The sequence below is a fragment of the Malaclemys terrapin genome, chromosome 7 (genome assembly GCF_027887155.1).
Source record: "Malaclemys terrapin pileata isolate rMalTer1 chromosome 7, rMalTer1.hap1, whole genome shotgun sequence".
NCBI classification, from domain to species: Eukaryota; Metazoa; Chordata; order Testudines; family Emydidae; genus Malaclemys; species Malaclemys terrapin.
The window spans coordinates 85,987,515-86,011,356 of NC_071511.1; the positions used below are offsets into that span (position 1 = coordinate 85,987,515).

Genomic DNA, 23,842 nt, shown 5'->3' on the forward strand with positions numbered 1-23,842 from the left:
AAAACTCCCTTAAGAATGAAGGAGAAGCTGCATCATAGTGTATGTATAGAAAGTTTAACAAGAATCTGAAAGTAGTCTGACTCTCCTGTAACTCTCACAAAGGAGTTGGCACTTCATTCCGTGCTGAATAGCTGAAATGCTTTGTGTTCTTTATACTTTCTACCAGTTCTCTTTCCTTATTATTTGTATTCCTGTTGTGCCTAGAGGCCCCAATCAAGATCAAGGCCTTACTGTGCTAGGTACTGTATAAACATGAAGTCATTATCTTGCTTGATTTGTTTCCTTATTTTTAAGCTCAAAAATAAAATGACCGGTGAGCAGAGCTGGGTGAAGATTGGTAATTCCATTTTGCAGAGGATTTCAATACTTTGAAATTTGTTTCCCCCCCCCCCCCCAATTCAGAATTAAACCCTCAAATTTCAAAGTCCTCCATGAAAAGGCAAGTGCTGGGGTCCGGATACAGAGACAGAACTGGTGGGGCTGCCCCAGAACCATGGACCCAGGAAGCCCTGGCGTCTCTGACTCTGGGGCAGTCCATCTTGCTGGCTACCCTGGGGCTGCAGGTGGGGCTGGTGAGCTGGAAAGAAATCAGGCAGGTTTCAAAGACTACCCGGTTTCTGGAGGAACTTCACAGAAATGAAGTGTTCCGTGGAGATGGTTCTGATTTTGACAAATCAGCACATTCCAATGAAAAACTGTTTTGTCAGAATTTTTCCAACCAGCTCGACCTGTGAACTCGCCTGTTACTTCAGTTCTCAGCCTATGGGAACATGGAGACTTGACCCACCCTCTGTCTTCATTGAGAATTAATAGGCAGGAATCAAATGGAATCTGATCTGTCAGGTCAGTGTGCAGGGCAGACAGAAATCCCTCTCCCATGGGTACTGCCATATTTATGGATAAATAGGTGAATAGAAGAAGACAATGCTTCCAACAGCTCAGAGCCAATGGACCGGACCTATTGCCTATTTAAGATAGAAATTCTGATTTGATTTTTTATTTTAAACAAGTTTTGGGGGCAATTTAATGCCAATTAAAGGTGCTAGATCAGGGGTGGGCAAACTATGGCCCGGATGCCACATCCGGCCCTTCAGATGTATTAATCTGGCCCTCGAGCTCCCACCAGGGAGCAGGGTCCGGGGCTTGCCCCGCTCCAGCACTCCAGTTGGGGGCTTGCTTCACTCCGTGCGTGCCGTGGCGCTGCACAGCTCCTGGAAGCAGCAGCATGTCCCCCCTCCGGCTCCTACGTGTAGGGGCAACCAGGGGGCTCCGCACACTGCCCCCACCCCAAGTGCCGCCCCCGCAGCTCCCCTTGGAACCACATCCAAAGGGAGCTGCAGGGGCAGCACCTGCACCACCTGGCTATGCCTCCACGTAGAAGCTGGAGGGGGACATGCCGCTGCTTCTGGGAGCTGCTTGAGGTAAGCGCCGCCTGGAGCCTGCACCCCTGACCCCCCCTCTGGCGCCCCAACCCCCTACCCCAGCCCTGATCCCCCTCCAGCTCTCTGAACCCCTTAGTCCCAGCCCAAAGCACCTTCCTGCATCCTCAACCCCTCATCTCCAGTCCTACCTCAGAGCCCGTATCCCCAGCCAGAGCCCTCACCCGCTGCACCCCAACACCCTGCCCCAGCCCAGAGCCCCCTTCCACACCCTGAACTCCTCATTCCTGGCCACACCCCAGAGCCTGCACCCCCAGCCGGAGTCCTCATCCCCTCCCGCACTCCAACTACTAATTTTGTGAGCATTCATGGCCCGCCATACAATTTCCATACCCAGATGTGGCCCTCGGGCCAAAAAGTTTGACCACCCCTGTGCTGGATTGATAAGCATGAAGCCTGAAGTCCTCTGTTTGCCCACAGAGCCGGTACAGTGCAGGAAGTGGAAATGCAAGCTTTCCTGCAATGCCCTGTGGGGTAATTTGGTCTCTGGAAGTCACTGCAGAGAAAGTGCCAATTCATTTCAGTTGCAGTGGTGGCTTTGGTGAAGCAGGCAGTTGAACCTCTTTTGTTTTCTGAAGAACACATACAAAACAAACTTCTGTATGCAAAGGGTTCTGGCATCATGGATTCTTTAGTACTGGAGCACTGACTGTGGTTCTCACTCACAGGAAGGCAATGGAAAGATGAGGAGAACTTCAATTCACCTCTCCCAGTTGGATAATAAATGAACTCTCAATGTGGCCTATTCTTCCCCTGAGTCTGAGCCCCTTTATTTTGATTTCACCTTCCTCCCTCAGCCTCCTTCCTCTGGGGGAGCAAAGATACTGCTGGACATGATATGAAGGAGCAGGCCAACTGATTTCTTCTTACCGTGCCTGGAGGTCTTGAAGTTGACTGGGTGAAAGCCTCCAGTCAGGGCAGCTGAGGAGTCTGTGATGTCAGTGTCAAAATCCCGGCAGCTGCGCCGGTACACAACCACTCCAATGGCCATCAGGATGACGATGAAAACAAAGATGGCCACAACCAGGCCGGCATACAGGGCCACATCCCCCGTGGTTTCCAACACTAGGAGAGAGAAATGAGAAAAGGGAAACTAAGGAAACAGGGGCTTTGCACGAATCTGCCATCAGAACTGTGCCACCCACAGTTGGATCCCTGCATGATCAACCCACTGTCTTTGCACAAAAGACAACTCTAATTCTACGATTAACCCAAGCTTTTGGCAAATGCTGGGCGGGGGAGGCTGGGCTAGCACAACAAGTTAACAAATGGGTTCAAAGTGTAGTCCAAAAGTGAGAGCAACATGTTGGATATGCATATCTGTATCCCCAAAATCAAGAGTCAGTGTGTGTGTGTGTGTGTGTGTGTGTGTGTGTGTGTGTTAGACACAGAGACACACCCACACCCAGCGTGACTCTTGATCTTTAGGCTCCCCAGTCCAGGGAGAAGGAAGAAATCTGCCTTGAAAGAAGATACACATGTAAATGGAAGAGATGATGACAATGAGCTAATAGGATAGTGCATGGAGAGATGCCATAAAGCGATCACTGGGCATTCTTCCATCTGCTCCCATCTCAAAGCAGTAGATGTGTCAACTCAGAAAAGGAAAGTACCAACTGCTCCGGAATGGCTGCTCTGGTGATTTGGTCAGCTGCTGCTACAGGGACACCTAAGCCAATATGTGTCACATTAGCCTGGGAATGTCCAATGTTAGGATTGAGGAAGCTTGAACCAGGCCCATGAATCTCTGCCTCTGTCACTGACTGCTGTTAAAATCCCTGACTCCCTTCCTTTCATTCTTCAATAGCAAATTAACCCCTATTTTATCCAGGGTATTTGCTCCCTTGATTTCAAATGAGCTCTGATGACACCACTATGCCAAGGGAAGGAATTCTAACTCCTCAAGGATCCTGCAGCATCAATGTCTTGCCTCCAGCATATTTTAGTGTCAAAGACAGAATCTGCACCCACCATTGACTGGTGTCAAGTGCATGGAGTCAGGCCATATTAGAGAATCAGATGCTGCTGTTTCTGAGACATACACATGTGTCTTATTTGAACATTGCCTCCAGGAAAATTACTCCAGATACATCAAACAGCTTGGCCTGAACACTCATGCTCTCTATTTTACCCCCTCTTTTCTTTTCTCCTTTCCTGATTTCCAGGTGCTCTCAGATGATATTTAGTTTAGCTTCAGGGTTTCTAACCTGTACAGGGCCAGTGCCAAGTATATGGATCAGAACCAAGGCAAGTTTGTTATGATTATTTTTATTTCGTGTGTGTGTGTGTGTGTCCTTTGCAGGGGTAGGAGTATCACAGAAACATTCCAATTTGATAGGGGAATAGCTGGAAACTTACACTCATGAAGAACCTGAAAGGCCCGTTTCCCAACTGAAAAATGTTCATAGAACACAGTATTTCAGAGCTATTGTGTACTCCAAAATTCTTCTAAACTGTGGGAAGAATCCAATTTTTAAAGTGTTCTTCTTTACATGTGTTAAATTCACTGTCTTCAAGAACTGTTGATCAATGTTTTATGTTCTGCACCTTTAGAAGGCAGTGTTGCCAAAGCTCATGATTTCATCATTGGTCTCATTATAATTATTGTTTTCCTTAAAGCCCCAGCTCCTGGAGTCAAGTGGATATGTGATGATTTCATCCTTCATTCTTAAAGAAAAATTACGTTTCTAGCACTTGTGGCTACAGAAAAAGCTTCAAAATGTGACCCAGTGCACCCTAAAGGCTCAGAAAGCAGAAAGCAAATAAAAAGAACACCAAATCTATTATTTTTACAGATCTTATGATTTTAAAGCCAGTATCATGATTTTTAGTGAGCCCGACTCATGATTTTTGAACATTTGTGATTGGCAATACTGAGAAGGAGCACACACTATCAAACCTTATAATGTTGACATGACTGGGGATGTAGTGGCACAAGAGGGAAGTAAATAAAACAGCCCCATTAGTTTCTGTTCTACTGAAATCCTGGGAGAGAAAAACCATTGGTCAAATGGAAAAGGATAAAACTGGCAAGGAAAGAAGTTTGCAATGTTGTTGTTGTCGTGTTGGCCCCAAGGATACGAAACAGACAAGGTAGGTGAGGGAATATCTTTTATTGGACCAACTTCTGTCGGTGGCGGGTAAAGCTTTTGAGCTACACAGAGCTCTTCTGCGGAAAAGAAGTGTTATTTCCTAAGTTGCTCTGGGTGCATTAACAACAACAGGGCTAGGAAACGAACAAACTGCTGGCACTGGTTTTAATTCAGGGCAGGGGAATCTAGGCACTTGTTCTGAAGCAAAAAACAAACCAAAAATTCCAACTTTTTTTATATGTATACAAACAAATTCTGTTCTCATTCATTTTGGAATAACTTCATGGACTTCGGTTACTTTGGATATATTCTGTTGTAACTGAGAATAAAGTTTAGCCCATGTAAATCGAGAAACTGATGCCTAGAATATAAGTTAAATTTAGATCTCTCAAGCTTGATGGAGTAACTGTCCCTTTAACATCTGCTAACCCTTTCTGGTGTATTTCAGCTCTCTCCTCCCTTGCTCACTAGAGCAACTACATAGAGAAGCCCTTGGAGATGGAGCTTTCTAGTTCCAGGCTGACACCAGAGGTGCCAATGACCAAATAAAGAAAAAACAAAGTAATGTATCACAATGAAATAAAGTGGCTATGAAATGAGGACTTACAGTGACTTTTGGGTTCGGTTAAAACTCTTTTATCTGTTAGGAAAAACAAAGTTAAAAACAAAAGGTGAAAATGATGATGGTGATGATGCTAATGGAAGGAAACAAACACAGTCATCAGCCCCAGCACACCAAGGGGAAAGGTCCCATGAGACATAAAAACCAGTGAATAGTTTAGAGAGAACAAGGAGCCTTGGGCTCTTTGGAGCTCTGTGAAGCCATACAGAAGCCTTGCCCATGTGGTAGTTTTAGGAAAGTAGGCTTGTGACCACTCTCCCACCCTGCAAGCCTGGCTGGCCTTGCTGCCCATCCAAAGGGGCCTACGCTGCACAACCAGAATGGCAAAGTTTGATCTACATTTCCAATAGGCTGCGGGAGACTGAGAGCACAATGACCCCTTCCCATTAAATCGTTTACTTCAAAAGGACGAGTGGGGAGACAGCTTCTCAAGCCGCTCCACCCACTGCTCACCTGAGGTTTTAGGGGAGCAGAATCTGCTTCTCTTCTGCCCAGCTTTCTGCTCTGACAATGAAATTCACTCACCTCCCAAGGGGTTCAACAGACATAAAACCCCAGGCACTTCAGGCCCCAGTGACAAAGTGATGCCCAGTTCTCAGGGCTAGCCTCTGCCTCTTTTAGGTGTGGTGGAGAGTGAGAGGAGTCCCCCTCGGCTCAGCCCAGCCCTAAGAAAGCCCCACTGAATTTCAGTGCTATTTTAATGAGTCCAGTGCAGCAGGGAGAACCATTCATTCTGTTAAAACCAGTGGTTACCACCCATTGGTTGGTCTTTTAGTTGGCACTCCCTTGTGATGGACTGAGAGATGCGTGTCCCCGTTCTTTGCCCATCTCCTCACTTACCATACCCCTAGCACAGTTATGCCACCTCTCCTTCTCTCTCCATTCCTCCTCTTCTCTCTCATCTCTGTTCTCTCTCTCACCCCACTTTCTCCCTCTTTGTTTGCTTTCTGCTCTAATTCTTCCGCTTTCCCTTGGGTTGTTTTTCACTCCTAGTGTACCCCTTCCTCTCACTCATCAGATGGCTACACGTTCCTGGCAGCGCAGAGGAGCCTCCATGTGAACTTTCAGGGCTTCGCTGAGTACTGTGTGTGCAGAAGAGAGAAGCTTGGTTGCCAGGCTACTGTCTGAGCCTGTACACGTGAGCTTGTCTCATGGAATCTGCATTAGAGACCACCAAAGAAGCATGTGGGATGGGGGAGCAACTTGCAGGACATTTGCAATGGGGAGGATTTGGGTTCTTGAAACCTCTCCCGCCCCACACACCCTCCCGCTTCGCTTCTCTTCTTCCCTCCTCTCCCACACTGGGCTTGGGCTCACCCCCCAGGCTGGAAATCAGTAGTTGAAACATAAAAGCATTGTCCTGTTACATGTTAGGCTTTGTCAACATTATCCTGTGTCTGGTTTGCTGATTATCAAAGCTATTAGCCTTATGTAATAATAGCTTTCTCCCTCCTGGCCCATCCTCCCATTTAACTCCAGCTTGGACTGAAGCCTTGAGTTACAAGATGGGCCAGCACAACAGTTTCAGCGGCTGTGGACGGCGATGGCCACTAGCAAGCTGACCCTGTGTCAGGAGAAAGGGCTTTGTTCAGACCCAAGGTTGGCAAATAATCGGACACATTTACATGGGAACCCACCAGATATTTTTCCTTCATGTCTGGACTGTCCAAGTCTGATCCAGGATGGAAGCCCCTTTGTAAGGGCACTCCTTTGGTTTTGGTCTAAAGCATGAAGTCCCCAGCATGGGAACAATTATTTGTAGCCGTTGATATAAAACAACCCTCCCCACTCCTTTCCACACCCTGCAGGTTCGCTGCTGCAGGAAGCCCCTGTCTCAATACTCCACTATTTTCTTTTTCTCTGTGAGGCGCTTTCCGCCTGCTAAGTGTTAACAGCCAGCACCAGGTTGGCACCACACGTAGCTCGATTCTGCCTGCGAGCTGGACCCGACCTCTGCTGTCACAATGCCTTAATTTTCCCAACCATGAGCTTCTACCAGGCCCAGAAGGCACTGGCTTGCAAGATGTTTCTTTGAAACCACTTCTGTGGTTCAATCCGCCCCCCTCCTCCTTGCTCATTGTCAACATGGATCGACACAGTGAGTTTATTTAAGATGACATGAAGGCAGTCATACAGCGGGGAAGGGGTTATGATGCATTCCTAACTCATTCTTTACAGCAGATTACAGCACAGGGGGCATTCAGGGTTATGCTAAGCAAACGAGCTGCAAGGCACCAGGGCAGATATTGCTATAGAACAGGCAGGTGGCATCACTGGCACTATTCCTGGCTGTTAAGCAGACTAAGAAGGACACTTTTATACTCTCTAAAGCAGTTTTTTCTTGTAGCACCGCCCCATGTTTGTAACTGGGACCATTCCATGGCTGCTGGTCAGGAGTGACACTAAGGAATGAGGTGAGTCCAAGGAATTCCAAATTCAGGTCAAGGAATTCCACCTGGATTGTCCCATGAAATGTATCACACTCATTTCCACTCAGACCTAGAATAGGGTTGGTATTTCAGAATATTTACTAGATCTATTTAGATCCCAAACGGGGAACAGGAAACATCCAAGCCCTTCTCCACTTCATCCGAATTCTAGAGGAGAAGGTTTAAAGCAGAGACGTTTTAAAGACTTCAGATTTTTGGCTTTACGCCAGGCCCTGGGACATAGACTTTATAACAATTGATTTAAAGAAAAAAACAAAACAATAATTAAAATCTTTTCTCACGGGGGATTTAGGTCATAAATTAAATGAGTTTGCTGGGTCTCATCAGGACACAAACATTGCACAGAGCCTGATCCAGTACTGAGCATGTGCAACTTTAATGAAGTCTGAAGAGAGATGTTTGTGCTCAGCACTCTGCACTTTGTGGGTCTGGATCAACGTTGGGAGTGGGTGACAATTTCTGCTAGAGCAAGAGGCGGGTTCAGGATGGGAACACCCAGGTCTGCCACGACTTGTCACGAAGTACAGTGATCAGAGGCGAAACAAGCCTCTCGTCACTGCTGAATGGTCCCCTTTTCTGTGGCACTAAATGGAACTCTCCTCCTGTGGGAAGTCAAGCTGTATATTCAACCCTTCCCAGGCCTGGGGGTGACAGGCAGCACTCAGTCTGCTCAGGAGAGGCCTGCGTTTAAACACTTGTACCTCAAGAAGTGGTGTGTGAGCGTGCAAAGTGGAAAAATACACAGAGGAGTCACTAAAGAAATTTAGGACTATAACTACCCCTGAAGAGGCATATTTAAAAGAAGTGGTTGGCCCTCTGTTCCCCTCCCTTCATCCCTCCTACCACAGTTTCCTTTCCTCTGGCAACATACATGGAGCACACATGCTTTTTTAAAGGTTAATGGACTTGGTAGTGATGGAAATTGATCAGGCATGGGCCAGGAACCTGCATGGGCCAGGAACCTGCTGTGCACATTCACTCTCTTTGGTGCAGCCAGTGACCTCCACTCTGCCATGTCTTTTAGCAGCTCATTCCTAGGTCCTTCCATAGCAGGGAGCACACCGCCGAGTGTTCTCAATGATAATGCGTACCATGAGGTTTAGGGTGTCAGCTAGATTTGAAGCCAGGTGCCACAGAAAGAGGCTGGTGCTTCACCCAGTGACCCATGCAGTCAACTTCCATCAACCTTTTGGAGCGGTAATCAATTGCCCACCCTAAAAACGTCTAACCTTCAGGTTTACAAGTAGTGTAGCAAGGCTCCGACTGGGCTAGGGGGCTGTGCCAGAAATCTACGCTAGCATCGCCAACAGGTGGGGAGTCCAGGTGGGGAGTCCAGTAATGGTGCTTAAGAATATATCCCACATCCACCTAAATGAGTATGAATAACCTTTATTTCCTACAATTAAAGGGCTTTGTGGATCTTGCTGTCACTGCCTCTCCAAGTCAGCTGTGTGCTGTACATCACTGCAATCAGAATCCATTCCAGATCAGCTTGGATATCCACTCTGGAATTTCCCTGTGGTTGTCCGATGTAAAAAGCTTATGAAGTCAGCAATACTGTCAGACAGGCTGACAGCAACCCTGGTCTATAATGTCACTTGCAGTAAGAGGAGCTCTAAAGTGGGTTTGGGTTTCTGGGGCCACCTGGAATGAGCCGTGGGGGCAATCCCTGGGAAGAGATGATCTTGAGCTGGAGTTCTGTGCCCACCCGGAATGGGAGACCAGGTACAGTGCCTGCTGTCTAGACCAGTGGTTCTCAAACTTTTCTACTGGTGATTCCTTTCACATAACAAGCCTCTGAGTGCAACTTCTCTTATAAATTAAAAACACTTTTTTGTATATTTAACACCATTATAAATGCTGGAGGCAAAGTGGAGTTTGGGGTGGAGGTTGACAGCTCGAGACCCCCCCATGTAATAATCTCGCAACCCCCTGAGGGGTCCCGACCCCCAGTTTGAGAACTCCTGGCCTAGACAAAAGCAGAACAAACCCTTCAACTTGCAATGCCTTCCCTTTTAATAAAACCCTTTTAGCATGGTTTTTTTTTTCTGGTTGTCCCTTTCCTCCCTCTCCCTCCCTCCGGTGCTGTCCCCACACTGGCTCACTCACTTTGCATGCACAGTCCATCGGTGCAGTTTTTGGAGTCCAGCAACACTCCGCTGCAGTCCTTGCCTCCGTTTTTCGGGGATGGGGCAGTGCATTCCCGGCTCCTCCAGTGGGTGCACTCCGTGCTGCAGGCTGACCACTTGCTCCACTCTGTCCAGGCTCCATCTACTGCGTTCAGGAGAGAGAGAGAGCAAGACAGAGAGAGCAATTCATTGAAGGCTTAGAGGAAGGAGCAGAGAGATTTGAATCAGTATTGTATATACAGCAGTCACTTGGCTTCTCCAATCCTAACAGATAACAATCAAAAGAAACCTTAGGATGAGGCAGCTGCTGCACAACCTCTGAATTGGAAGGTTAAGCCATTACAGAAATGCAGATCTGAATTGGCTTTAGCAGCCCAAAGAGCTGAGAACTGGAAGGTCATCTCACTGGTGGCTTGTTCTCTAGATGACAGGGCAGGCAAAGAAGGGCTTCAGCAGATCATTTGGGAGAAGGGCGATCTAGAAAAAGAGACAGCTCCACCAGCCTAGGTACTTGAGGGAGACCTTATGGAGGTCCATTGTATGTCAAGCCCAGTCCTGCAGTGGCCTGGGGAATGTAAGGTGCATGGCTGCTCTCTCGTCTAGGGCCTTCAGTTTTCACAGTCCACAATGAGAGTTTTCAACAGGGAAAAGTCACTTCATACTAGTTGGAAGGAGGCTGCTCTGAGACACATGCCCCTTGACCTCCTGCAGATCCCCCTCCACAACACACACCATCTCCACAAGCCCCTGGGCAGTGCTAGAGATAGTGCTGAACTGGACAATCCAAAGAGGAGAGCACACACCCATGATTACAGCTGGCCTCAGGCTCTTGCATGAATTGCCCTTACCTGGGCACATCGTGGTACAGGCGATTTTCTGGAAGGGTTGCCCCTCACAGAAAGAGCCGCCATTGAGAGGTGCTGGGTTGGTGCAGGTCCGGGTGCGCTTCTGCCAGCCACGGCCACAGCGGTTGTTGCATTGAGACCATTCTGACCAGGTGGACCAGCCACCATTCACTGTGTACAGAAAAGGAAACAGGAACAAACATGCTGCTTAAAAACTCAGAGCCCAGGAGTAACATGATATTCGTGTCCCAGCACCAGTCCAGCCACTTTTGTCCTCTCCCTCCCTGGCAGTCACTACAGCCAACAGGGAAAGCTACTGCTGGAGTGAACACTACAGCTTCATGGACCCACTTGGAGGGGTCACTAAACAAGGTGAGGGCTGTACCTACTCTTTTCCGGCTCCCTAGACTGATCCACACCAGCCAATCACCAGGCTCCCTTAATCTGACACATCCCCATTCACAACACTCCAACAAATAAACATGTGCCTTCAAGTGACCACCTCCCAACCCCAGCTGCTTGAAAAACCCTGAACATTTTTGAAATGTTCCTGGTTTCTCACCTCACTGGAGCTGCACTGATTTACCCCAGCTCTGCTGGCCTAGGAGTTTTAACTTCACAAATATTTTTGACTTGGAGAGCTTTTCAGTGGGACAGAGCAGAAAACGGCCACTATTTTGCTCCAGAAATTGAATAGAGACACATTGCTTGGACTTTTATCCTTTCATTTTAGTTCACTGTGGTTCGCACCCTCTGAGTTTTGCTTTGGGTTTCTCAGATGTGAAACTCAAAGCAAAACTCAGCCAAATCCAGCATGTCATCTGGTTTCCTTGCAAAACGATGCAGCCCAGCTTCACTTGAAGCACCATGTATATATTTCAGTGAACCAGACAGGTTTGTATCAAAACTAGCAACCGGGCAAGGCTTTTTTTTTTTTTTTTTTCCTAGTTTCAGGTTTGCTTTCAAAAGCCTAAGAATAAACTTTAGTACTGGTATAAGCTGATGGAGAGTCTCCTTCAGCTCAAGATGTCTGTGTTTCTGATGCTGAATGGCATGAGTTCTACGCCTCACATCAGGCATGTGCATTAGCTGATAACTCTGGTACTTCTACAGATAAAGCCACAGATAATCATATTAGGTTTCCCTGGGCTTGTGGACACACACTATGGCTAATCCCTGCTTTCCTAAGAACAAAGGGTCAGTACCATAGACGATGACAGTGGCTGTGGTGCTCCGGCGCTTAGCCACAATATTCTTGGCCACGCAGGTATAGTTGGCGGTGTCTGAAAGCCTGGCCTGCTTGATTATGAGGTTATGATCTATGGTTATCAGGAAGTTGGTGTCTCGGGTGGTGTCAATAACATCCTCGTTCCTCAGCCACTCCACCTAGAAAGGCAGAAAAAAAGGGGAGAAAGAAAGGAAGGAAAGGAAAGACAGAGAAGAATAAAAGAGTTGACAGGGTTGGTAAAGTTATTAAAAGAAAACAGAGGAAGGAGAAAAAAAGAGAAAGAGAACCAGAGGCAATTAGATATCATCATAAGAAAGCAAGATTACAGAGTTAAACATCCAGTGCCCATTGTCACTACCAGAAGTCACCTGGCTAAATCTCTGAGAACACCACTCAAGATCCATCCTTGCACACCCAGGAAAAGAAATGATAAATAGCTAGGTGAGTGAGTGAGAAGGTGGCCTCAACCATCCTGCTCATTGCACAGGATGAGAGAAGGGGAAGGTGTACTAACAGGTGGCCAAAGAGATGTGAAGCAGGCTGGCTCTTTCCTGAGCTACTGTGATCTCCTAGTACACAATGGTCAGTGGGTGCAGGGATGAAGAGGCAATTAACATGGGATGTGGCTAATGGGAGTGGGGGGAAGGGCTAGGAAAGAAATCCGAACGCCATATGGTCCCCACCACAATGCTGGCTTACAAATGGTGGGGTGTAAACCAAATCAGGGTCCAGTTGCTTTAATTATACAGGAAGAACCCTGCACTGGGGTGGTAAGGAAAACTACAGAGTAGAAGGTAATTTGATTGACACACAGAAGGAGACAAGGAAGGAAAAATCAGTTTCACACATACAGAATGGGAAGAGACTGTCTAGGAAGGAGTACGTCAGAAAGGGATCTAGGGGTTATAGTGGACCACAAGCTAAATATGAGTCAACAGTGTGATGCTGTTGCAAAAAAAGCAAACATGATTCTGGGATGTATTAACAGGTGTGTTGTGAGCAAGACACGAGAAGTCATCCTTCCGCTCTACTCTGCTCTGGTTAGGCCTCAGCTGGAGTATTGTGTCCAGTTCTGGGCACCGCATTTTAAAAAAGATGTGGAGAAATTGGAGCGGGTCCAGAGAAGAGCAACCAGAATGATGAAAGGTCTTGAGAACATGACCTATGAAGGAAGGCTGAAAGAATTGGGTTTGTTTAGTTTGGAAAAGAGAAGACTGAGAGGGGACATGATAGCAGTTTTCAGGTATTTAAAAGGGTGTCATAAGGAGGAGGGAGAAAACTTGTTCACCTTAGCCTCTAAGGATAGAACCAGAAGCAACGGGTTTAAACTGCATCAAGGGAGGTCTAGGTTGGACATTAGGAAAAAGTTCCTAACTGTCAGGGTGGTTAAACACTGGAATAAATTGCCTAGGGAGGTTGTGGAATCTCCATCTCTGGAGATATTTAAGAGTAGGTTAGATAAGTGTCTATCAGGGATGGTCTAGACAGTATTTGGTCCTGCCATGCGGGCAGGGGACTGGACTTGATGACCTCTCGAGGTCCCTTCCAGTCCTTGAATCTATGAATCTATAAGCAGGAATAAGACTCAAAGAAGAGCGGGAAATGAGCTCTGAAGTTGAAGCTAGACAAATTCAGATTGGAAATAAGATCTACATTGTTAACAGTGAGGATAATTAATCACTGGACCCATTTACCAAGGGTCATGGTGGATTCTCCATCGCTGACCATCTTTACATCAAGATTGGATGTTTGCCTAAAAGATCTAATCTAGGAGTTATTTTGAGGAAGTTCTATGGCCTGTGCTATACAGGAGGTCAGACCAGATGATCACAATGGTCCCTTCTGCCCTTGGAATCTATGAATCAGAACTAGGAGTGAGCAAGGTATAGCCCTATGAGGCGTGATGTCATCATGCAGCTCCTCAGTGAGTCCATTGCTGGGACTGTACGTTCATGGTGGTCACACTTTGAACATGAGTTGACACATCTCCCTGTACTCAGATGTCCTGCCAATCAGTAGAGGGGAGGTGCTCTGTGAGATGCAGCAATCAGGTCCTGCTAAGCACAGGTGCCTGTGCTTGCTTTGCCCAGTTGTTGCCTTAGCTTTGTTTACTTTAGCATTTGCAGCGCCATGTCTAGGCAGCCGGCCTTCTAGTTGGCTCTTCCCCCCACTGTCGGAGTTTATTAATATATCCTCCTTCGGTGGGGACAACTGAGTGCACACCACATATCCCACTCGGGTTGTAGTGTTGCGGATTTGTTTCTGCTGTGCACTAGTGCAGGCTACTTGGGAGGGGTAAGTGCAAAGTATGTGTGACGGAGTGTGTGCATGTCTTTCTCTAAGAGAATTAGTATATATAAGAGAGAGCTCAGAGAGTGTTAGTTATTAACTGTTTGTATTACAGTAGCACCTAGAGGCTGCAACAAGAAATTGGAACTCCACTGTGCCAGGCACTGTACAAACACATAGTGAGAGACTGGTCCCTGCCCTGAAGATCTTACAATTTAAGTTGACAAAATAGCTCTGGAGGGAAAAGGTAGGCACAGAGAGATAAAGTGACATGCCCATGGCCATACATCAGGTCACTGGCACAGTGATGAAGCCAGGAACCAGGAATAGAACCCAAGTCCCAGTCCAGTGCTCTCCCCACTGAAGAACACTGCCTCTCTAATGTGTGTACGTATTTCTGCATCTGTCAGTGTGCAGGGGCTTGTTAAAGTACATGCGGGTGTGAAAGAGAAAGAAAAATATAAAGATTTAAAATAACCTTTTAGGTGTCGCTTATTTACACATTATCAAAAAAGTTGCAATGGTCAACAAATTCCATCCAAGAATGAGGCTTGCATTGCCTGGAGATATGCTGACAGCATGAGGCATGTGAGTTTTGTTTACCTATCAAAACCAAAATCAGGGGTTTTGTTTACCAATCAAGAACTGTTCTCACCTTCCCTACAAGCTGGGCTGGCACTAGCCTTGTTTGTCCATCTAATTGCTTTTTCTATGAGAGATGACAAGTCAGAAACTAATCTCACACAGAGCACACTTACGGTGATGCTAATGGTACTGCACTGAATTACTGGAGCAAGGAGGAAAGGTGACTGGCCTTGGGTCCTGCCTTGCTAGGAGAGTCCATGAACTTTTCTTTCCAGGCCTCACTCACTCATTTTTACCCATAGCATTTATACAAATCATTCTGTGCTTTCTTTTCTTCCAGATCACTCCTGCAAGGGGTTAATGGCAGATGAGCATGTACAGGAGGGAGGCATGGGCTGAACAGGTATTGAGGTCAAGTGTGTTATTAGATGTCAGAATAACAGATCCACTGCCCAAAATAAACAGTTTTGCTGAATAATGGAAGCTGACGGCCTACACGAGGCCATCCATCACGGCCCCAATTCATCTGCAAAGATGTGGCCAATCTATTTCATATGCTCTCTCCCTCACTCCTCACTGGAACTTAACTGGCACACTGCTGAGGTGTTAGCAAGGTGTTGCAAGGGACAATGGAGAAGATGTGAACGCTGTGGGCTGACCGGAATTTGGGGGAGGCCGCATCCCTAAAGGTGGCTTGGAAATAGCTTGTGCTGTTTTATTAATGGATCACGATAGTGAATGTAGCAGGCTGGCTAGCAATTATTCACCTTCATGATCAGGCCTCATTGAAGCCACAGCTGTGTCCAGCTGAGGGAGGCAGGGAGGGCAGGTGGGAGGGGTTGGTTACCAGTAAATTCTCATAGCCTCCGATTAAAGAAACAAAAACCATAGCAGGAAAAGGGGAAGGGCAGTAAAATCTATAACAGAAAGCGGCGTCTGCTAAAACTGGCAAAATACAAGCTATGCCAGGAGTCTTGTAAAAGCTAGTCCAGCATCTGCCTCCAGCAGGTGGAAAGTTATTTCCAGCAGTTACAGGTGTTCTCAGAAACAAGCCAGCAGCTCCCGCAAATCTAAGAGGGTGGAGTCTCTCCAGACTAACACCACCAGGACAGCCATAAACAGAGACTGCAGCTGAGAGAGGTAATGTGCTTAGCATTCTTTCCTTCCGACTGGACTGCAGGAGTGTTTTCATGAGTCAGCCTGAATAGTGGGGTGGCTGGCAGCTGGGAACTGAAATGGTGTCGCTCCTGCTGGGGCAGGGAAGTCGGTTTTATTGGGCCAGTCTAGCCCATTACATCCCTGGGGGGCTACAGCCAACTGAGGGCAGGCAGGGTTCCCTAGGGTTTTCTGCCAGGGGAGGGCAGCTCTAGTCATCTGTGGAGGGATGCCTAAGAGCCACACCACCATAGGCTGTGGTAAATTAGCACATCCCTCTGCTGATCTGACCATGCCCCATCCCCTGCCAGTCCTGCCCATTTTGGGGATGCTGCTGCTCGACTGAAGGCCCTCAGTGGACTGGAGATGGTGCAGCCTCCCCTGTAGTAATCCCTCGCTAGGAAGAGGGTTTTGTGCTGCTGAGGGTTGTCTGCCAGGGTCAGTGTCAATGGAAAATCTGGTCTATTTGGGCAAAGATGCTGGGGGAAAATAGCTGCTCTAAAATGTATGAGCACTCAGGTGAGTTGAGTTTTTCATGTGGGAGTAAAATACGTCCCCAGCATGCTGGCACCTTCTACCTAGTGTGGCCCCTCAGGCCAGCTCTGCTGTTGGGAGGTGTGAGAGAGATAGCATGGCTTACCTCTGCCGTTGGCACCCCCTCCGGGGGGCGGCACTGCAGTAACACCTCATGTTCCAGTGGAACCTCTTTCCCTAGAGGCTCCTGGTCAAAGTTCTTCCTCAGGTCTGAGAAAGAAAAATGAGCCCCAAGTGTTATCAGCCAGTGACAGGAATGGAGCAACCCACAAAACCTTGGGGGTACCGTATATGGACAGAGGAGCCTGCAGCGAGATAAAATCTATAAGGAGTTTATTGTAACATAGCCTGCTGACCAGTCACCTCAGAATTCCCAGGGATTTCCTGTCTACCACCTCCACCCTTCTTTCCTGGTAACACTACTACCTGCCCCACCCACCCAGCTGGGCTCTTTGCACCCCAGTTTATCCTTGCCAATGTAAGAACTGTTATTTCCCAGGTGCTTGCTTGTCTTCTAGATGGAATCATATTCCAGCAGAAAGAGGACAAGTCTGCCAAAGGATGTCTCAGAACAAGGGCTGACATCCACTTGCCCATGGATAAAACATGATTTTGAGTGCTCTCCCATTCCTGAAATGGGATTCATTCTTCTTCCCTTAAATTCAGAGCAGGGAGAAGGGGGGACGTTCTGGTCCGCTATTGCCAGAGTGGCATGTTCCTGCCGAGAAACTTCACATTCTTTCATCAAAATCAATCCAAAATGAAGAAGTCTTGTGTTTCTGAAAGGGGACCACTGAAGTACGGGCTTGCTGCTTTGCTGCACTAGTGAAAAGAGGGACTGAGCATCTGGCAGTGCATGTTGGAGCAGCTTAATTCACAGGGGTGATGTACCATTATGATCTGGAACTCATGCTGTCTAGTAGGTAGCACTGTGCATTTCAAGGAAATCCATGGGCCAGATTCTCAAAAGAGCTCAGCCCCCAAAAGCTCCATCTGAGGCACCTAAATGAGACACAACATTTTCAGAAGGGCTCTGCTTCCACTTAGGTCCCTAAATGAAGTGGTCAGATTTTCAAAAGAGCCCATCTCCCAGTAACTCCCAGGATCTGGGCACTTTTGAAAATCTGGCACTGTGCCTTTGTCAGACGTAAATTGCAATTATTTTATTCTAAGTGAATTATACATAAATATTGTATGTGTTAAAATTTGGAATTACAGAATATGCAATGACATGGTAGGTCAGATAGGATCTAATATGAAAGTGGTCATATATTACAGTGCTATTCTGCCATCATTACATTAAGCAGCACCTTACTTCAGGAATAATCCCACTGAAGTCACTGGCACCAGTTGCATAGTAAGAAACCACTCATTGTGAATACAAGGACAGCAGAACTGGGCCTAATGTATATAGAACCCATATGTCCATACTCATGATCACATGGGATGTTAACAGAAAGAGGACAAGCAGTCCAATACACCACCACATGAAGGCATGCATGCTGTACATTCGTGGGCTACGCTTAGCAGGGGAAAAGGAGCAACTGATACTAGTCCTTCCCTTCCTCACTAGATGGCGCTGCAATCCATAGGAATTGCTTCCAACAAGCATTGCTCCAACTCGAGCTAGGTGTGATTGGTCACCAACTTTTTTTGTGATCCCCACATCCCTCCTCTTCCCCCCCCCTCCCCCCGCGCACACACACTTTTATGGGGTGTGTGACAAGCGCAGGGTGACTGCCGCAGGGCTACTTCGGGAAACTCAGAAGTCCATTAGCAAATGTCACCGAGCTGGGAACCATTTTGGAAAGGAGACAAGAGAAGGCTTTTCATGTAGCCTCAAAGCAGGCAAGTTAAAAAAAAAAAGTGCTGTGTGTTCCTAAGAAACAGACAGCTTTTTTTCCTAGCTGTGGCCTTACTGTCAAGTGAGAGCAGGAAGCATCACTTTGTGTCAAAACTGCCTTGAAGGCTGAGAACATTTCAGTTGCTGCAGCAGGGGAAAAGCAACTGCTACAGATAAAACAGCATAACAGTTTCCACCCTAAATAGCCCTGCTTTCAGTCCCTCCGAGTCTTCTGGAGGGAAGGTGGCACTGCAGGTGCACACACAGCTAACGCAGCTGCCTCGTGGAAAGTTACAAAGGGGCTACTGTACCCTTTGTCAGGTGTGCAAGAGAGAGGCCCACTAAGGCTAGGTCTACACTACCTGCCTGAATCGGCGGGTAGAAATCGATCTCTCGGGGATCGAATTATCAAGTCTCGTCGGGACGCGACAGACAATCCCCGAATCGACGCGCTTACTCCACCAGCGGAGGTAGGAGTAAGCGCCGTTGATAGGGAGCCGCGGAGGTCGATTTTGCCGCCGTCCTCACAGCGGGGTAAGTCGGCTCCGATACGTCGAATTCAGCTATGCTATTCGCGTAGCTGAATTTGCGTATCTTAAATCGACCCCCCCCCCCCCCCCCCGTAGTGAAGACCTGCCCTAAGACTGGTCTAAACTTAAAACTTAGGTCGACATCTCTATGGCACTCAGCGGGTGAGATATCCACATCCTCGAGTGACGCAGTTAGGCTGACCTAACCCGTAGCGTAGCTAGGTCAGTGGAAGAATTCTTCCCCCAACCTAGCTACCAGCGTGCAAAAAGGTGGTGTGCCTATAGCGACGGAAAACCCCTTCCATCGGTGTAGGGTGCGTCTAGATTATGGGGCTATGCTGGCAGATGTACGGCGCTATCCAGGGCTTTGGAGCGGAGCCCAGAGCTGGAGCGCGGAGCAGCTCCAGAACAGTGGAGCTGCAGGTTTTTGCCTGGAGCTGGAGCGGAGCTGGAGCACAGCTCCAAAGTCCTGGCTATAACTATGCCATTATAGTTCTCATAGTGTAGCTATGGTCTAAGATGCACCTAGGAGCTCTGCAGAAGGGAAAGGTTCATATTGCCTTGCTCAGCTGTGTAGCTAGTGCATACGGGGAAGGGGGCTCCCTCGTGCAAGCTGTACACAGTGCAACTGTAACATATTCTTAAAGTAGGTTTCCATATGGACTTTCAATATTCAGCATGATGCTTCTATAGGGAAGCATCTTTAATCACAGAACAACTTCCCTATTGGCAGAACTGAAATTTACACACTGCAATGGATTGTTTCGCCAGCTCTCCCCCTGTCAAGAGAATCACCTCTTACATCCTTTGGGTGGCAGAATAGCCCAGTTGTAGAGTTCTCCCACCCTAAGAACGCATGAGCTATTCACTTGGTAAAGGAAACAACACAGGAGGACAAGCCAGGATGTAGGATTTAAAGTTGCTGAATCAGGCAAATCACCTCTGTGGCTGAGGTGCTAACTTGTCAGGCTTCTAAAAATAATGAAGCACCAGGTAAGTGCTGAGCATGTTGAAAGTGCTATAAAAACATTAACTAATTAATTACCACAACACCCTAGTGAGACAGGTAAGTTTATCCCCATTTACAGGTGTGAACACTGAGGTACAGAGAGGGTACATGACTTACCCAAGGTCACACCTTGAGTCAATGCTAGAGCTGAGAACAGTTCTCAAGAGTTCCCGGCCCTAATCCTGTAACCACTAGACAGCACTGACCCTATCCACTAAGTCCAGCAGGGTGGTGTAATGGGGGAATGAAGCTCTGCCACACTGAGTGAACCCCACTGGCTCATTAAATGGGAGCATCTACCTCAGTGGTTATCCTGGGTAAGCTTACTTATGGTGGCAGGCAGTGGGAAAGGAGGAGCCATGGAACTATAGTGGGAGGAAAATCCCCACGAGGGCAGATGAAAAGGATTTCCCACGCAGGGCGTGGGGACAGGCTGGCAAGAAGGAGCAAGTGACAGAGATAGGGACAGGGGCTGCGATGAATGAGAAGTGTGTATGACACCTACACGCTATCCGGACGTAGGCCCTTCGGCTTTTTGTGGTCCCAGCAGAGCTCCATGCCACACACTGACACCAGTAATCTTCTAAACCAAAGAGCTCCTCCACCTGCTGCCGGGAGACCTCGATCTGGACCTCCCGCACCAGCATCCCTGGAAGGAGAGACAACAAAACAGAGGGTTAAGGAGGCCAGAATGCTGAACCTTTATGAAATAAGCTGCATATGGAAGTATACTGTGTGTGAGCATATGTGTACTCACACACACATGCACTGATTGAAGGGGAGGAAAATTATGGTCCTGCAGCTCGAAAAAGGAACTTGAGAGAGGGATGCATTTGATGAGAGACACAACCCCTTCTTCATGAGGCAGTCATCTCCTCTCTTCCTCTGCAACCACTTCTTCTCTTGCCCCATCTTCTTTTTAAGGGCTTGACCCAGATTCTGATCCATGCCAGGATCCCCTCCACCCACACACACTGTTTTAAAGATGACACTATGTTTCAGGATATGCTGGTGGTTCTGCTGCGTTGCCATTTAAGGGTTTTTTAAAAAAAAAAATCTCATCTCAAAAACAAATAAGCTGAATATCCTGAGTTCGTAACACCACCATACCCTATTAAAACTGAAAGATTTAAAAACATCGCATTTGCTTTTTACCACTGATTCTTGCTTGTTTACTTTTTACATTTCGCCCAGGCAGGGCAATGAAAGTAAAGTAGTCAATTTCACTTTTGTTTCTAGCCAGGTTCTTGTCAGGTTCCCTTCCTGGGTTTTATGTACTACCACAATGCTGAAAAGTTTGGGTTCCAAAACAAGGCAGGGGAATGTTTAACTCCAAACAAAAAATCTTTTTCCATTGGAATTTTTTTTTTAAATCTACACACATTTCTGTTGAGCTCACTTTAGGCCCCATTAAATCTTGTTTCTACATAGAGTAAATGTTGTGTCAAAATCACCCTGACAATGTCCTTTTAAAGTGCCTGTCTGCAGCTGACAAGGACCCTTGGACATATTAAAGCTCCGATGATGCACATGGTGCCATTGCACCCAGCAGAGAGGCCCTGAAGGCACAAAATGGTTTGGAAATAAATCACGTGACTGCTTATATTTGGTAGTGAAGTGAGGTGGGAAGAACAGTATGTCAGCCCCTCACAGTCTGAGAGAGAGAAGTGGCCGCTGAGAGGAGATGAAAGAGGGAGGTGAGGACTCTGTCTCTTAAACTGCGAAACGCAATCTAGCTGAACTGAACAGGGTCATGGCAAATGGTCAAGTGGGTCAACTTCTGAGACTATTTCTGGTCACATGAACATGTCTTAGCCAGCTGGACTGTGTTTAGTCATCCCAGGGTGTGATAACTTATATGAGGAGTCACTATCAGAATTTGGTCTTGTTTAAAATAAATCCCCAGTTACTATCTGTATAGACTAAGGAATCTGTTTTATTGCCTCAACAATACCAGGCACTGATACCTTAGCCCAGGGGTCGGCAACCTTTCAGAAGTGGTGTGCCGAGTTTTCATTTATTCACTCTAATTTAAGGTTTCACGTGCCAGTAATACATTTTAACGTTTTTAGAAGGTTTCTTTCTATAAGGCTAGGTCTACACTACCCGCCTGAATCGGCGGGTAGAAATCGATCTCTCGGGGATCGAATTATCGCGTCTCGTCGGGACGCGACAATCGATCCACGAATCAACGCGCTTATTCCACCAGCGGAGGTGGGAGTAAGCACCGTCGACGGGGAGCCGCGGAGATCAATTTTGCCGCCGTCCTCACAGCGGGGTAAGTCGGCTCCAATACGTCGAATTCAGCTACGCTATTCGCATAGCTGAATTTGCGCATCTTAAATCGACCCCTCCCCGTAGTGAAGACCTGCCCTAAGTCTATAATATATAACTAAACTATTGCTGTATGTAGAGTAAATAAGGTTTTTAAAATGTTTAAGAAGCGTCATTTAAAATTAAATTAAAATGCAGAGCCCCCCGAACCGGTGGCCAGGACCCGGGCAGTGTGAGTGCCACTGAAAATCAGCTTGCGTGCCACCTTCGGCACGCGTGCCATAGGTTGCGTACCCCTGCCTTAGCCTTTCTGTGTTTTTGTACAAACCTAGTCACATCTACATCACATTAAAAAATAAAGGAAAGGTGTTATTTTAGTAGGTGTCCCACCCATGGAGAAACATATAGAACATTCTCGTCCTCATATCTATTGTTGAAGGAACAAAACAGGGAATGATTTCCTATCTTTCACAACATATTCCATACATGTATCCCTCTCTAAGATCACTCGTGTAGCCACTCTGCCGATGGGAGAGAGCTCTCCCGTCGACATAATAAAACCACCTAAATGAGTGGCGGTAACTATGTCAGTGGGAGAGTGTCTCCTGCCGATATAGTGCCATGCACACGAGTGCTTTCGCTGGCAAAACTTATGTCACTCAGGGGTTGTTGGTGGGTTTTTTTCATACATCTGAGCGATATAAGTTTTGGCAACATAAGTGGTAGTGTAGACATGGCTTTAGTATGAACTGAGGAACGCGCTTTGTTCAAAATGTATAGTGCCCTTTTTATAACTCTTTCCATTCCTTAATATATTTCTATTGCATTGACAGAACAAGATGGAAACCTGAAGGGTTGCCTAGTGGTCTAGCAAAGTCTGTGTAACTTAATAGATCATGTGCTAGCCTTGCATTTTAAAGGCACAGACTTCAAAGCCATGTGCAGTTGTATATTTTGTTAATTAAAATTTTGGTTAATTTATTTCCATCAATGCAATTAGAAATTACTTTATTTGTAATCACTTTTCTATAGAAAAAATGAGACACTAGAAACAAACAAAAAAGATTTCCCATGGGAAAAAAAGAAAGTTTAGGGAAGAAAAAAAAAAGCCAAGATTTTCAGAAGTGACTCATATTTTGGATGCCAAGATTCTTTACACACTTCAAAGGGATCTGATTTTCAGAGGGCGGTGCTCAGCGCTTTCTGAAAAATCAGCCCTTTACAATATCTCAGTTGGGCACCCAAGAAGTCAGATAGCCCCAAATCACTAATCATTTGTGAAAATCTTGGCTGAATTGTTTAACCACATAAAGAGGGGTTATAGCTTTAAACTGCCATGTTAGAACAGTAAACAATCAAGTTGAACAAGACAATTGGGACCAAGGCGAGTTTATGCATCTTAGCAGTGCAAAGTTAACACTCATATGTCTTGCTCCCCATGGCCATTTAAATGGAGAGCCACTTTCTAGCATGGCTGCTAGTACAGATGTTACCTATTTTCTGTCTGAATTATTATTCTCTGATTTGGCTTATTTTCATTTTTTCCACATAAAATATAGTAAGATAAACTACAACACTTTTAAAGTATGTTTACATCAACAAAATTTGTCATAAAAGTTATTATTCAAAGCCCATATTTCTGATCTGTAGCTAAGGACATTGTGTTAAGGGAATCAAACTTTACTATGTTAAGTTGAAATGGGCAATTTTGTGACCCCTCTCCCCTTTGTAGTTGTTCTATCAATGCATATTGGACACCTGATATGCATACTGTTAGCAAAGTAGGCCATCTTGATTTTAGCTTCTTTTCTCAGGATG

General features: G+C 46.6%; 1 protein-coding gene across 3 annotated transcripts in view; it reads right to left on the bottom strand.

The window, feature by feature from the left end:
• Nucleotides 1-23,842, bottom strand: part of UNC5B (unc-5 netrin receptor B) — a 165,279-nt gene that overhangs the window by 16,720 nt on the left and 124,717 nt on the right. Inside the window, exons 3-9 of one of the 3 annotated variants that reach the window (XM_054034793.1) lie at nt 20,256-20,399; nt 16,475-16,578; nt 11,783-11,963; nt 10,581-10,748; nt 9,713-9,874; nt 5,139-5,171; nt 2,310-2,504 (exon numbers count right to left, since the gene is read on the bottom strand). In XM_054034793.1, coding sequence (XP_053890768.1) covers nt 2,310-2,504; nt 5,139-5,171; nt 9,713-9,874; nt 10,581-10,748; nt 11,783-11,963; nt 16,475-16,578; nt 20,256-20,399 — 987 coding nt within the window. Of the gene's footprint in view, nt 1-2,309; nt 2,505-5,138; nt 5,172-9,712; nt 9,878-10,580; nt 10,749-11,782; nt 11,964-16,474; nt 16,579-20,255; nt 20,400-23,842 lie in introns of all 3 variants that reach the window. The other 2 variants (XM_054034792.1, XM_054034795.1) reach the window with 2 other exon arrangements.